Here is a 15,982-nt window from a genome sequence, read left to right as displayed (position 1 = left end):
GTTTCAGAGCTCCTTCTGGGTTTGCGTTGCTGGGCGCAGCTTTCAGACGGCTGCGCCAGTGATGCAGAGGAGAAAGGGGCCAAGCAGCCCCTTTCTCCTCCTCCCCGCCGTTGCCGGGTGTCCTTGGGGCTTGAAGCCCCAAGGACACCCCTTTCCGGGCCACAGGGAAGCAGCCGTTTGCAGCTTCCCCGCAGCCTGGAAAGCGGCAGATCAGGGCCTCAGAGGCTGCCGGTCTGGCAGCTGAGGCCCCGATACAGCGGGGAAAGGGGCGGGTGCACGCCGCCCCAAACGGGCGGTCTGTAACCCGCCAATAATTCCTAGAATTGCATTGAGCTATGGCAGTTAAAGGTTAAAGTGGTGTCAAACTGGATTATTTCTGTAGTGTGAATGAAGGCAGAAGTTTTTTTCACAGCTTTTAAGTTTCCCTCTCCTTCCATTTTCACCCTCAGTCTTCAGCTTACTTCAGTTGCTGCAGACTTCGTGAAATTAAGTCTGCAGTGCATGGGGGGGGGGGATCTTGCCCTTCTCAGTAGATTCAGGCAAAAACAAGATGCTGCAGTCTCTAGATGTTAATAACTTTTAATATTTTTTTCATCTTAACCATGCTCTGATGTTGTTTGGTCACAGTTTTCATCTGTGAAATGTTAGAGGCTAAACAGACAGACAGACAGATATATATGTATGTATGTATGTATATGTATGTATTAGGATACACACACACAGATGTGCGAGAGAGAGAGAGAGAGAGAGAGCACCAGCACCATGGATTCAATTCTCAGCTCAGTCATGAAACCCACTAGTTAGCCTTGGGCAAGTCACATGCTCTCAGCTTCAGAGGAAGGCAATGGTAAACCTCCTCTGAACAAATCTTGCTACAAAACCACCAATGATAGGTTCTCTTTTGACTCTAAGGAGAATTTATCATGGGAGTTTTGTAGCAAGATTTCGTAGCAAGATCACCATAAGTCAGAAATGACTTGAAGGCACACAACACACACACATATGTATATTCTTCACATTTTCCAAGGTAGCACCTCAATCTCACCCTGAGAACCAGAGAAGAGGAGGCATGAAATCTGAGAACTGTTATAGGGCTCTCCTGACAAAGGAGTGGACATCCCCTGGCACCATCATTTCCATGCTCCCCTCCAGCCTCCTTCAATGTTACACAGAAATTTGAGGAACTTTACCAAATAAGGTGAACATTGATGTGTGTGCGAGTTCCAGAAAACTAGCCAGATGTCCCTCCTATGAACAGAGCCTTTTGCTCACAGGGTCCAACCTAAGACCCCTGGAGGGGATATGACAGCAGCCAGGTACAAGCCCTCTTATACCTACCAATACTTCATGCGCACTCCACAGGTTCACACTTCATTTGGCAGGCAGTTGAAGGTGAAACTGCATGCTATGTGGGTTAATGATGTTAACCAGCAGGTAAAGGTCCCATCTTTCCTTTCTTGTTTACACAGAAGCAGTGCGCAGCCTGTATTTTCCGTTTCAGCGAATCTGTGTGGGATTTAAGTATGTATTTGAAAAGGAGCTATCTAAGGTTCTGAATTTTATGTTTTTTAAGGGGGGTAAAATTTGTGCCCTGTGGATAGCAGTTTTTTAATGTATGGACTGAAACCCACCATACATTTGCCACACATTCTTGCTTCCTAGGGCATCACTTGATCAATGGCCAGTGGGGCATTACTTATGATCCATTCAGCTGGTTATGTATCAGAAAGCCATGTTAACGTTATTCAGATGCCTGGATTCTTAAAAAGAGACCCTTCTGTGCATATCAGTCTCAAATACATAGGTACATGGACATATTTAATTAATGCAAAGCTTTGGAATGCTTCTGCATGTCCACTCGCAGCTCCTAGTTTCCCTGACCTTTGACCATGATGGCCAAGGCTTCTAGGAGATGAAGTCCAAAACATTTGTATTTGGACCAAATGTCCACCCAAGCCAAAGAAAGGGAATTGTCCATTAAAAAAAGAAAATCCATCCACACTCTGCAGATGTTGGTTATTGCTTTTTCCCAGGTTTCTTCTCAACAGTCTGTACAACATGCATATAATTATTGTCTCCAAATTGGACTCCTGAGATGTCATGTCCATGGATATGGATGCCACCACCTGGGGAAAAGAGAAGAAATTGTTCTCAGTATTCTACATAACAGGGAAAGGTAACTTCAGCTGAGGATGGGGTAGAAAATCTATCTTCAAACAAAGCCAGTATTTTTTTAAATAAACTGGGTCTATATTATCCCATAACTCGCTAACATGGCTAACAGCTCTTGTTTCCAGGACAGATTGAACAGAGATCAAGCAAGGGAATGAGAAAAGTTTGTACACACACAAAAAAAGGTGATCCTATTCTTTAACTAGTATAATATTGCTAAAGCACTTTAGCATTGACTAATGTTGGATAATAGTAAATTGTCACAATCAATTTCTGAGATGTTACATTAGACTGGATGTGACAAATAATTGGGGGGGGGGGGGGGGTAGGAAACACAAGAGAGGCTCAGAAGGGAAACCCAGAACCTGGTAGAACCAGTTCAGATGACATATGGCTAGTTTTGCACCAAAACCACTTCCTTTAGCCTTTAAGCCAACTTAAGAAAACCCACAGGTTACTCCAGAGCTTCAAAGAATCTCCAGTGTGACCTTTATGTTTTTGAAGCATAGACAGCTGGATCAGATTGAATTTGGGTCAATCCAGTTGTCAGCATGTCACAAAGACCCATCAGGACAGATTGGTGCAGGCAGGCATCACCATTTTCGCCCCCCCCCCCCCCCCCCACACACACACACAACTGATTAGTACTGGAAAGGCTCCTCAGGCCTGCCACTACCTTGACAGCCAAGCAACCATGATGTCTTGTCACTTCAGGTATGTCAAAATGTGCTGGAATGGCCCATCTGGAATGCACAGGGAGCAAAAATGGCCCTGACCCTCCTGCACAGTTGTCCACCCCAATCTAGAACTACCTTGTTCTAGTTCTAGAATTGTATTGTTTTAGAACAGTTGTGCCAATGAATGTGGTGCCTAACTTGTTTTTCTGCAAGATACTCACGTGAAGCCCTATGGCCGAACTGTGGCAGGAGGGAGTGATCCGGGGCTGTCAAGCCAAAATCCCTTTGGTGGTGAGGCCCATAGAAATACTGTAAAAGGAAAAGTATGGTGGGGAGGGGATGAAGAAAGGACAAGAATAAACAGATAGACACTTACAGAGGAAAATCAGAAAACTATATTTCATGCAGCCATATCTATTTAGGCATATACTCCAATTGTTCCAATCTGACAGAGACTGTCCTGATAAATTCCCTGTCATCCTACTTTTTCAGCTGTTTTAAAATGCCCCAATTTCTCTTTCCTCCTCCCATTTTCCCACTTCATTTTCTGTTTACAACAATTGCTTCAAACTCAGTTCCAAGTGCAAAAGTAGCAACTGGACTCAGTTAACTCAGCAGCGAAAAGAGTAAAAGAGGAGGGAGAGTAATGCCCTTCCTGGTAGATTCTGGCAAAATCAAAATGCTGTAGCCTCTCTTACCTTGAATCCTTAATAACCTTTGCCCTCTTGACCAAACTCAGATGTTGCTGGCCCAAACATGCCCCAGTATTCATCTCTGGTATATTGGAGAGTATGCACGAGGTCATGCTTACATTTGAAACTGAATCCAGCGTGAAAATACAGTTTTGACTCACTGTGAGTGAGCATCTATGTAGGTGCTGGCAAATGATTACTGTATTGCTGTCTCAAGCATCTTTGGGAAAGCATCAGAAGGCCCATTGCCAATCTTGCTTTATTGATGAGCTCTTTCAAGAATACATCCATTCTTCCTGCTCCTCCTCCTCCTCTGCCCCACTCTCCCTTCCTGGATCCTATCAGTGACCTAACATCCATCAAGTACATGATGATGAACTCCATATCCCTCAAAGATTTTGTTTCTAAGTGATGCTAACTTTGGTGCGTTACATACCGCCGAGAAGCGGCAGTCTGCCGCCACCGCCAGTTACAGTGTCCGGGAACCGCAGCAGCCAAACGGCGCGGTTCCCGGACGCTGCCAAGAAGGAGTGTGAAAATCGCGGTCCTTCTTGTGGTCCGGAAGAGATGCCGCAAGGTGCTAGTTGCGCACTCGCGGCGTTACTTCCGCCACACGACGTGCGGACGCACAGCGTCCACTACATCAAAATGGCGGCGGCCGTGTGGAACGGCCGCCTCCATTTGTTACGGACTCTATCCGTAATAGGAGTAGGGGCGTCTAGAAGAGACGCCCCTTTTTCAAACTGGGACGTCCTGAGGACGTCCAAAATGGCGGTCTGTAACCCGCCTTTATGACACAGCCTGACCAGCCAGAAGCCAAAATGTTCTGCCCCTGGTCTTCTGCTGGAAGAAAAGATTAACCTCTGAGAATACAGACGTTGGACATCCTGAGCTAACTAAACAATCTTTGCCTGGGTATAACAGTATGAATCAGGAATGGAGAATATAAGGGAATATGTGCAGATAGTCTGGAGTTCACACCCCTGTCAAGTTTAAAAGCAATAACAGTGTGACGTAGTGGTTTTAGCGTTGGAGTATGATGCTGGAGACCAGGATTCAGTTCTCCTCTTGGCCATGGAAACCCATTCAATGATCTTGGGCAAGTCACATTCTCTCAGCCTCAGGGGAAGGCAATGGCAAACTCCCTTGGAACAAATCTTGCCAAGAAAACCCCATGATAGGATTGCCTTAGAGTATCCATAAGTTGGAAATGACATGAAGGCACACAACAACTACAACAATAAAACAACAACAAACAGAGGCCTTATCTACATGGGTAATTCAACCTGAATTCCCCCCGGATTTGCTGCATCTTGTTTACATGTCACAGGATCCTGAATCAGATCCAGACTATTCTCATGATGCCCACACCCAGTTTGGGGCTTCCTTCCCCTAACTTGCATTTGATAACACATTTTTGATTTGTGTTTTTGGCCCTCTTTGCAGCAATAATGGCTGCTGCCTTTTTGTTTACAGTACCTGAAAGCTGCACAGCTGCTGTGGGTGCAAGTCATTCTGAGATCAGAATAAGGTGCCCAGCATCAATACCATGGCTCGGCACCTTGTTTTGACCTTAGCAGTAGTACCAAATGGAGACCATGTGGGAAGGCAACATGCAAGAACTTAAAACCCACAGCAAAAGAGAGCAAGTAAGGGGCAAACACAGGGGGAATTTGGGGCCAGAATACTCCAAGGGCAGCCTGGAGTATTCTAGCAAGTTTAGACCATAGATGGGAAAAGGCTGGCTGGATGGTACCACTCCAGGCCAAAAAAAAAAAAAAAAAGCTCTGGATGAGAAGACTAAACATGTGTGCCATCATGCTGCTGTTGTCATTCTGCAACTCCAACCTAGGGCAATATAAACAATATCTGGAGACCTATAGCTTGACTTGAATCCCTAGAATAAATGCATCAGTAATTAAAGGACACCAGCCAGGTCTGCACCACTGAGAGAAATATGGCTCACAAACTATGCATAGTAGATTAGTGTGGGCTTGATCCAACTTCTGGTTTTGCTGCCTTGATAAATTGTTCATCAAGAATACATGAGCAGCAATACCCAGTTATGAGGTGGGGGAGAGTTTAACTTTTGCTGTTGTCCTTAATAAGTCAAATGTTGCAAGAGAGCCAGATAAGTGTGGTGGGAAGACTGCTGGAATGGGACCTGGGAGATCAAGATTCCCACTCAGTCATGAAACTTCTTGGGTGGCTTTGGGACTTGCTCAACCTGTCTTACCTCACAGGGCTGTTGCAAGGATAAAGTGGGAAGAGGAAAGACATGTATGCAGCTTTCAGTTCTCTAAAAGAAATACAAGAATTTGTGATGTAGTGGTTTGAGCATTGGACTGGAGACCAGGATTCGATTCCTGGTTCACCCAAGGTGACTTTGGCCAAACCACACACTCTGAGCCCCAGAAAACCCTGTTAAACCCTGCCTTAGGGTCACTGTAAATCAGAAACAACTTGAAGGCACAAAACAAGAACAATTAAGAGCATAGCTCAATCCCAGTTTTGTCTTCTTATCTGGCAAAATGTTATAAATTTTATTTGCCCAAAATCTCCGGTTTGCAGTCCTTGGGAGGTTCATCTTCCCTCCCTCTGTCCCCAGACATTACATCCCAAGAGTGAAGAACAGAGAGTGTTTGAAGGCATTTGTTTCCCAACAGGCTTTTGCTCTTGTTTTAGACACAGATGCTTTTAATTCCGTCTCTCTGGTTGCTTTTTAATGCAATTGTGTTTTGTTGCTAATTTGTTGCACTTGTGCTTGCAGTGATCAGACTGCTATTTCTTGGCTTATATTATCTGGCTAACCACTTTGAATGTCTCCTTCCTGAGAAGACAGTGAGAGATAGACCCCTTGCAAGTGCCTAAGCAAATTTGTTTCAGTGCAATAAATGTGCATTGTTCCAGCAATCCTGAGCCCTCAGGTTTGATATGACATTCATTCATTCATTCATTCATTCATTCATTCATTCAATGCATATCCCACCTGCCTCCCAAGACAGGATTCAGGGTAGCTGATTGGTTATATAACTCTGTAATAGAGAATGGTGATACAATATACAGTAATGTAATTCTGTAACAGAGAATGGAACCAGGGACAGGGCTTGCTCAGTGGCTGCTCCTAAACTCTGGAACTCCCCCACCTCTAGAGAGACCACAATGGCCCCATCCTTGCTCTCCTTTCAATAGCAGGTAAAACAAAATTGTGTCATCAGGCTTCTTCAAACTGACAAGGCTTAGGCTTTTAAATGATGTGCAATTTAAAAGCCAAGATTCATGGGCCAAGGTTTGTACATAGTTGTTAATACATATTAATAGTTTTAAATGTGTAATGCTTTTAACTTTTCAAATTGTTTGTTTTTAAACGTACAGTGTGCCCATGTCATACGTGGGTGCATTATACGGAAAAAGCAATGCCACACACCGGAAGGAACAATGGCGTGTCTGCCCATGGCACGTGCGCGCTGCTGCACCACCACACCACCGCAAGCACGAGCCCCATTACTTTTAATGGGACTCAAGCATACATGCAATTTCCTTTACACAGGGGAGTCTGGAACAGATCCCCCACGTAAAAGAAGGGCACACAGTATATATTTTACCATTTTAATGCTTTTATATTGTTTTTAATTTGTACTATTATAAATTTCTCGTTAGATGCCAAATTGAGTTTCTATATCAGGCGAAAGGTGGGATGTGAATAAATAAATAATATCGAAAATGATGAAAAGCATTTTCCGTAAATAAAAAGCAGGCTAGAATTCCTCGTTATTCACGGGATGATTGTGGGACACTCATGACGTTGGGTGATGTCGTGTGATAATCATAGCGTCATTGCATGATATTTACGGGAGCATTTCACTATCTTTTTTGTCGGTGTGATAATCTCCGAGGTCTGAGCCAATAGATTAGTGGTGGGCTACTGTGAGAGACTAGTGGGGACACATTAGCCACCTAGGAGATATTGGGGGACCATACCTATCCACATCACCCCTGAAAACCCCCAATTGTTTGCTCCCAAATGCTCCCCAGTGCCTCCTAAGGGCTGGCGGGGGGCATTTTGCTATTAAAAAAAAAACTCCAGCCATTTTAGGCCCAAGAGAGACTTTTTTCAAAACAGGAAGTGACTTCAGATGTACTTCCTGTTTTTTAAAAAGTTCTTTGTTGGGACTAAAATAGCCTGGGGGAGGTGAGGGAGCTAAACTTGTTGTGAAAATGTCTTTCATAAGCCCTAGAGGACATTTGGGGACACCTGACATCAAAAATTTGACACACACACACACCCAGGAGACCTTGGTTTACCACAAAAATGGCCCAAGGGGCTACATATGTCCCACGGGGTGCGCTATGCCCACCTGCAGCTTAGATGATGAACTTGGCAACTGGTCTCCATCTCCATAAATGACTCTGTGAGAACACTGAAACATAATTCAGTGAATAACCTCCCAATTCCCATGCCACAACTATTACCATCTGTCTCTATATTTGCCTCTGCATGTGGGTGCTGAAGGTATGGTCAGAAGACTACCTGTGGCCTCCAGCTCCATTTTATACAAGTCCTAAATGCCTTTAGAAACCATTACACACACATTTAAGGTTTTTGTTTTTTTTTTCCCCAAGATGATTTTCAGGAAATTTTAGACTCCCCTAATTACCCAAAATACATAAACATCTCCCACAAATGTGCTGGTTTGTCTCTTCCCCCCCCCCCCCCCACAACCCCCCCCAACCCCCCATAAATCTCCAAAAACCCCAACTGAGGAATAGAAGTGGTGCCACATCACTTCCAGTTGGTCAGTAGCATGCTGATGTGGCCTGTCAGAGCTGCAGAGAGGTGAAAATTGGTCCATATCATCATATCTTTGCCCACCCCTTATCTATTTGTTGTTCTTGTTGCATGCCTTCAAGTCGTTTCTGACTTATGGAGACCCTAAGGGCTATCACAGGGTTTTCTAAGGGCTGAGAATGTGTGATTTGTCCACGATCATCCAGTGGGTTTCCGTGGCTGAGTGGGAATTTGAACCAATAACTCCTGATCTCCAGAGTCATTCCACACTCAAGCCATTATGTCACACTGGCTCTCACACTTGATCTATATATACTGTCTATCCTGCTGTCGATAATCTGAACTAGCGATGGCCAATTTTCCATCAGGAGGAGGATGGGAGGAAAAGGAAGAGGTGGATGGGGTGGGGTGGGGGTTAAAATCTGGCTTAGGCATCATGGTGGCAAGGTGGAAACTGGAGAGATGGGTAAGAGAAGAGACCGAGAGGAGAAGGGGGAACAGAAGAAGTGGGACAACAAAGTGGGTTGGCCGGGTGCATCTTGAAAATGTGGCTGAGCACTGAGGTAGCAAGATGGGAAAGTGAGGGACTTTGATGGAAAAGGAAACTGTAACATTCATATTGGGGGGTGTATGATATTTGCAGTTTTTCCAATTTTATGGGGATCCACCCCTAAACCATGTAAATGTTGAATGCCAACAGTATTTCATGCTGTACCAGGGACTGAACCCCACTCCAATAAGAACACTTGGGCAGTCTTTCACAATGATCACCCAGTCTTCTGCTGTTCTCCTAACCTTGTTAACCCTGATATTCATAGAATCATAGAGTTGGAAGAGACCACAAGGGCCATCCAATCCAACCCCCTGCCATGCAGGAACATATTGTACCCCAAAGTACTCTTACCTGTGGATAGGGCAGGTATCCAGGGGGATAGTGCGGGAATGGTGGAAAGACGTAAGTGTCTGAATAGGGACGACGTGGTTTGCCATCTTTAAGATGCAAGTAAAAGAGAAGAGGAAAGAATTACAATTCCTCTCCCAAACTGACATTTCACATGCTAGAATCTTCATCATTAGCCCTTGGAGCAACGTCCTTGCTAAGAATTCAAAGATACAGCCATGTTAGTCTGTAGAATCAATATGTAGAGAGATCTTATGGCACTGTTGAAACTAACTATAAGAAAGAAGAAAGCTCATGCTGTCCTTTCTTTCAGTTAGTCTCAAAGTTGCTACAAGAGTTGACTATAGCACAGGGATAGGCAAGAGGTAGCCTTTGGGCTACTTTTAGCTCTTAGCTTGATTTTACGGGGTAAGATTCTGTTAAGTTGTGGCAGAACAATATGTCTGACCTTCTTTGCTGGCACATACCATCTTGATGCATACTTGAGGATGTTTTTTCCCCCCGGGAAGTCAAACTGGCTGACAGATTGAATCAGTAATGGACTGGATGAGGGAAAACAAACTCAAGTTGAATCCAGGTAAGACGGAGGTACTAGTAATAGGGACTCTCAATCTGGGAATGGAGTTAAGTCAGCCAGTTCTGGATGGGGTCACACTTCCCCTGAAGGACTCTGTCCGCAGTTTGGGGGTGCTCCTAGACTTGTCTCTCCATCTGACGTCTCAGGTGGATGCAATGGTCAGGAGCACTTGCTTTCAGCTTCGGCTGATACGCCAACTGTGCCCCTTTCTGGAGCGGGAAGACCTTGAAACAGTAGTACATGCACTGGTAGCCTCTCGGCTCGACTTTTGTAGTGCGCTCTACATGGGGCTACCTCTGTGTCAAGTTCGGAAACTTCAACTGGTACAGAATATGGCAGCCAGGCTGGTTACTGGCACATCTAGATTTGCCCACATTACACCAGTTTTAAAATCACTTCACTGGCTGCCTGTTAGTTTCCAGGCAAGATACAAAGTGTTGGTTTTAACCTTGAAAGCCCTACATGGCTTGGGTCCTGACTTCTTGCGGGAATGCCTTCTCCCATATCATCCTCCCCTCACTCTTCGTTCTGCTGGGAAGAATCTGCTTCAACCAAAGAGGACTAGACTTTCAGCAGTGACCCAGCGCTCCTTTTCAGCAGTTGCTCCTAAACTCTGGAACGACCTGCCGGATGAGATCCATCAGATTACCACCTTGGAAACCTTTAAGAAGGCTATTAAGATGGATCTCTTCCGGCAGGCCTTTCCTGACTAGGTCCACCTCTATTTTCCTGCCTCCCCCCCCTCCACTTCTCTCACCTTTTCACCATCCCTTTTTCCATCCTATCTGGTCCCTGCTATACATTTCTTTCTTTCTTTCTTTCTTTCTTTCTTTCTTTCTTTCTTTTACAAATCTTCCATTGATTTTAACTGTGATTTTATACTACTGTTTTAATATCTGTCTGTTTTAATCTCTTTTTAATATTACCATGTTTTTATACCGGGGGGGGGGGGGGATAGGGGTTTTAGAATTTTAACTGTATTCTCTTTTATTGTTGTAATCCGCTTGGATTCCAAGAGATTAAGCAGAATATAAATAAATATTATTATTATTATTAGATTGGGTCCAAAACCTTACTTCATTCTTCATTTAGGTCCCAATAGACAACACACCAAGTTCAGTGACCCTGTGATCAAGTATGTGGATTTGCACAGCTTAACAAACTAACAAAACAGACTTGGCACACCAGTTCTATGAAAAATGTGCTTCTCTTTCACCTTCTCCCCCCCCCCCCCTTTTTTCCCTTTCTTTTGGTACTTGCAATGAAAATAGCCCCCTAAATGTTCACCCCACACTTGTTCATCTCCTGGCCCTCCAAGTCATGGGAATGCCCATCACACTGCCCTCACCTCCAATTTCATAGCCTCTGAAAGGTGCACACGGAATGGAATTTTGTCCCTGGTCTAAAACTGACATTTTAATTATGGCATTACTGTACCCAAAAAGAAAAGAAAACCTCCTTTCCAGCAATCTCAGTCCATTTTTTGTTTGAAATCCTTTTTGTTTTTTAAAACATGGAAATGTTCAGATGCACTTAATTTTATGAAAGAGATAAAAAAAGAACAATGAAAAAGGCTTTACTGTCAGGCAGCGATGTCATGGAGACTGCAGTGATAATTGAAAGGAGAACAGCTAGCCAGCGTATGGTGATGACAGATAGCCTTGCCACTAGAAGAAGAAAATGTGTTTCCCCCCCTTCTGTTCTGGGTGGATGCCTGCTTCTCTTTATTTCTTTAATGGCTCCCCAATTTCAGAAGACATTTTTAACCCCCCTTTCCAGCTTCATTGTAAGTTTTGACTTTCTTTTCTTCAACCTTTTTTCCTTTCAGGCAGCTAGAATGTTTATCTATTGAAGTATTTATCTGGAACTTTTTAATGGTGTTCTGCGTGTTGGCTTCTTGCTAGGGCTTTATTTTTAAGCATGCTGGCAAATTGTGTATATCACACAATTGCAAAAAAATAATAATGTGTCTGTATGCCCTTATCCATCAGAGTACCATGAAGGTGAAACAGAGGCTGAATCTACACTGCAGAATTATTGCAGTTTGACACCACTTTAACTGCCACAGCTCAATGGTATGGAATTCTGGATTTGTAGTTCTGTGAGATATTTAAACTTCTCTATCAGCAAGATTTTGACATTACTCACTCATTGCCACTATATACATACATACATACACACATACTCCTACAGATCCTAGGATTCCATAGGATGGAACCATGACAGTTGCAGTCGTGTCAAACTGCATTAACTCTATAGTATGGCAGCAGCCACAGACATCTTACACTTGACATGAGGAAACCTTGATTGTGTTTCAATGCATCTTGGGATTACTTTCTTTTTAAATTTGTCTAAATTAATTGTAGTTAATTAAAATCTCTCTGTTGCCTGCAGGGCCCACCATGAAAAGATAATCTATTCTCCACTGGAGAGAGGCATGAAATACCTGTGGGCTTAAGCCGATTCCGGATTTTCACCTCTGACTGCTGAAACTCTTCATTACATGCCTTCTCGGTTCCCTTGAATAATAAAACATTAGTTTCAATGGCTATTCTAACTACAGAGGTTATCACACCAGGGCTAACTGCACAACAATCACGCTATTTGAAGATAATGGAAGCATAGCACAACAGCAATATTTTCACAGAGTCACACATTCTGTACATCTACAGCACTTCATAAATAAAGTTTAATAATAATAATAATTCAAGTGATAATAATGATATAAAAACAAAGGAGAAACGCGCTTACATCCATTCTTGCATCATTAGTATGTTGTTATTGAATGTTTCATGCATGCTCCACTTTCATGTAACTGTGCATGTCTGAAAATCATTGTTCCATCAACAACAGAAGAACATAAAACTTACATATAGTGCACTCTTTCCTTATGCAAGGGATTGGTTCTGGACCCCCATGTAAGGCAAATACTGCATATGATCGAGCCCCAATGAAAACAAGGGGGCTCATGCATGCGGCATGATGTGCATGTCATTGCTTCTTCTGTCATGCAGCTTTCATCATAAGCTGAAAGCCACGTATTGTGCACCCACATATGACACGGGAGCACTGTATTTAACAACATTATTTTTATTCATTTGAAATAAGATCATGCCCTTAAAATAAGGGAGAAATCCACCCTAAAAACAATGCTAGCAATAAGAATGGATTGTCAGTACCAAAATGCACTCTCAGAAAAGGTCCTAGATTGCTTTGTGATAGTGAGAATGAAATGTTGTTGGCTTCCTCATCTTTGCAATAGCGCAAATTGAGCTTATTTGTCATTCATCTTTTCTTATGGCAATTTGGATCAGTCGCTTCTCACTGAGATCCCCATCATATTGCCCTTTCTCTCTCAGAACTATCCTCATCCTCAGACTGATGTTATCATGATCCTGTCTCTTTGCATGTGAGGATGGATAATGGTAGTAGTTTTCTCCCAGCTGAGGGAGAAAATGAGCATAAGAAATGCAACATTTTCTCTGTATTCAGATGCTCTGAAGTGTTGTCAAGGAATTATGCTGTGTAGAAAAACGTGGGATTCTCTGTACATAAAACAGTTTCTGTTCAACTCTGACATGTTTCTCTATGCAGAATAATTTTTCCACAATACCTCATGGAGTTTCAGTATCACCAGAAAATTGCTCAAAATCTTTGCTAGCCTTCTGTTCTTTCAGATGGGCTTTCCAACTTTTGAGAAACCCGCTTTTTGGCCTAAGGGGATATAGTAATAATTACAAATATTCTTTCCCTCCCTAGTTTGTAATTACTCATGTTCTTACGTTTTCGATGTATGCACTTTGACTACGCTGAAGAGTAATTGGTGGTGAAGATTTCTCTTGAACGTTTGTTTTGGGAAAAAACTCTGGGGGCACAGCCTCTGAAAGGAAAGAAAGGAAAGGGGAAGCTCAGTGTATATATTTTGAGAGATCTTGGAAACACTACTTTTTTGGACTGCAAGTCCCATGAACCCCATTTTTTTTGAAGAGAATGTGGCATTGTTCCATGTATATATGTTTCCTATATTCTGCTCTTGTGTGCCTTCAAGGCCTTTCTGACTTCTGATGACCATAAAATGGCCCTATTGCAGTGTTTCCTTGGTAAGATTTGTTCAGAGGAGGTTTGCCACTGCCTTCCTCTGAGGCTGAGAGTGTGTGACTTAGACAAGGTCACCCAGTAGGTTCCCACAATGAAGCAGGGATACGAACCCTGGCCTCTAGTGTCATAATCCAATGTTCATACCACTACACCTGGTGGATTATAGAAGAGGAAATTTCAGTGGGTGTTGCTTGCTACCTGGTTATGTGGATGGTTGGTTAGTTACAGGAGCCCTCTCTAGTTTTCAAGATGGGAACACTTTCCGTCCATCCCAAAAAACTCAAGACCCTAGTCAACTTACACATTCAATCAAATACAATATAGCTAAAAGACACATTGAAGTGTAATATGGTTGCATTGAAATATAACTAAACTGTCAGTGACATTAAGAGTACATCTATACTGTAGAAATAATGCAGTTTGACACCAGTAAGGGCTCATTCCCACTGCAGTTTGCTCCAAAGCAGGATTCAGGGTAAATGACTCTCATTCCCATTTGAAACCACTTCTGGTCCTCATTGGACAGATTCCAGGAGGAAAGAAGTGGGGCAAACATAAATAACCCGGGGTTTCCTGACACTAGTTTTAAAGTGGATTTTTTGAGAAAAATCGATTCTAAACCGTGCCCAATAAGTGGGAATGCTAGATCAGAAGTGATTTTTTTAAACAATAGAACTGATTAAAAAAAATCAATCTATTGCTAAAGCAACTACTTGCTTTAGCAATAGATTGATTTTTCATAGAATCATAGAGTTGGAAGAGACCACAAGGACCATCCAGTCCAACCCCCTGCCATGCAGGAACTGTCAGTCAAAGCATCCCCGACAGATGGCCAGCCAACCTCTGTTTATATTCTGGCCTCAAAAAGAAGAGCCCTCCCTCCACCCCAACTGTCATCATCAGACCTAGGAAGGAGTGAAAAAGACAGGTCCAATTTCCATCAGGCCTAACTGCAAATGTACTGTAACTCATGTTGCTCTGTTTTATTTTACTGTATTTTATTTATTTTTGTATTTTATTTTATTGTCTTTATTTTTATTGTTGTAACCTGCCCAGATTCCTTGTGATTGGGTGGACTATAAATAAATAAATCATCATCATCATCAGTTTAGCAACTCTAGGAAAGGAATTCCACCATTTGGGAGCAGCCTCCAAGAAGGCCCTATCTTCCATCCCCACCAGAAGTGCCTATCAGGTTGGAGAGACAGAAAGATTGCCCTCTCCTAAGGATTTCAGGGCCTGGGCAGCTCATACAGGAAGATGAGATCTTTCAGATGTGAAATGCTGCATCTGCACTGCAGAAATAATGCAGTTTTACATCACTCGCTTTAACTGCCATGACTCAATGCTGTGTAATTCTGTGGTCTGTAGCTTTGCAAGTTATTTAGCTTTCTCTGTCAGAGAGCTCCAGTGCTACAACAAATTACACATCCCAGGATTCTATAAGATGGAGCCATGTAAATTTACAGCGCTATATAAATAAAGTATAATAATAATAACATGCAGTTAAAGAGGTATCAAACTGGATTATTTCTGCAGTGTAGATTCTGTACTTAAAACTAGAAAATAAACTTTCCCCTTTGCAGTGTTTTCATTCAGTTAGATAAGGTTTGGACTAAAGTTACCTTCTGATCATTACATCCCCAGAAACAGTGGCATTGGGAAGAACTCTGCATTCCCCTGCCCCACAACTTACTCACCATTTTGTTTGGATGGAGAGTCTTCAAACCGCCAAGTTTTGAAACGGTCTTCTAATTCAGAGGATGCGGTGACCATTTGCTGGTTTTCTACCTTCTCCAATCTCGGAGGAGCTGCACTGGCTCTCTTGAAGGTTGTATATGAGGGGGATGAGTTTTCCTTTAAAGGAGAACTCTTCCTCTGCACCTTTTAGGAAAAATAAAAAGTATTATGTGCGCAAAAGGCTGAAAGGAGTAGTAAGATGTTAAGATGGTTTTTGTTAACTCAAGCAGGCTTTAACAGGTGAAGGATAAAATCAATATCTGTGCTGTAAAATGTTAAAGAAGGTGCCCTTTTTCTTGACCTCTTTTGTTGCTTGTTTGTTCTGGATGGCCTTAA

The 15,982-nt window shown here is 42.9% G+C and overlaps 1 protein-coding gene across 4 annotated transcripts in view; it reads right to left on the bottom strand.

Moving 5' to 3' along the window:
• Positions 1–758: 758 nt before the first annotated feature.
• The window catches only part of RIPK3 (receptor interacting serine/threonine kinase 3), a 29,649-nt gene continuing 14,425 nt past the window's right edge, over positions 759–15,982 (bottom strand). For all 4 annotated transcript variants that reach the window (XM_042471459.1, XM_042471458.1, XM_042471457.1 and 1 more), the window contains 6 exons: positions 15,607–15,790; positions 13,591–13,688; positions 12,255–12,327; positions 9,235–9,320; positions 3,071–3,158; positions 759–2,126 (listed from right to left, as the gene is read on the bottom strand). In XM_042471459.1, the coding sequence (XP_042327393.1) occupies positions 2,017–2,126; positions 3,071–3,158; positions 9,235–9,320; positions 12,255–12,327; positions 13,591–13,688; positions 15,607–15,790 (639 nt within the window). In that variant the 3' untranslated portion in view covers positions 759–2,016. The remainder of the gene's footprint in view (positions 2,127–3,070; positions 3,159–9,234; positions 9,321–12,254; positions 12,328–13,590; positions 13,689–15,606; positions 15,791–15,982) is intronic.

This window comes from Sceloporus undulatus, chromosome 6, assembly GCF_019175285.1.
Source record: "Sceloporus undulatus isolate JIND9_A2432 ecotype Alabama chromosome 6, SceUnd_v1.1, whole genome shotgun sequence".
Taxonomy (NCBI): domain Eukaryota; kingdom Metazoa; phylum Chordata; class Lepidosauria; order Squamata; family Phrynosomatidae; genus Sceloporus; species Sceloporus undulatus.
Note: the sequence above shows the minus strand (reverse complement) of the source record. Positions and strands in the feature narration are given on the sequence as shown.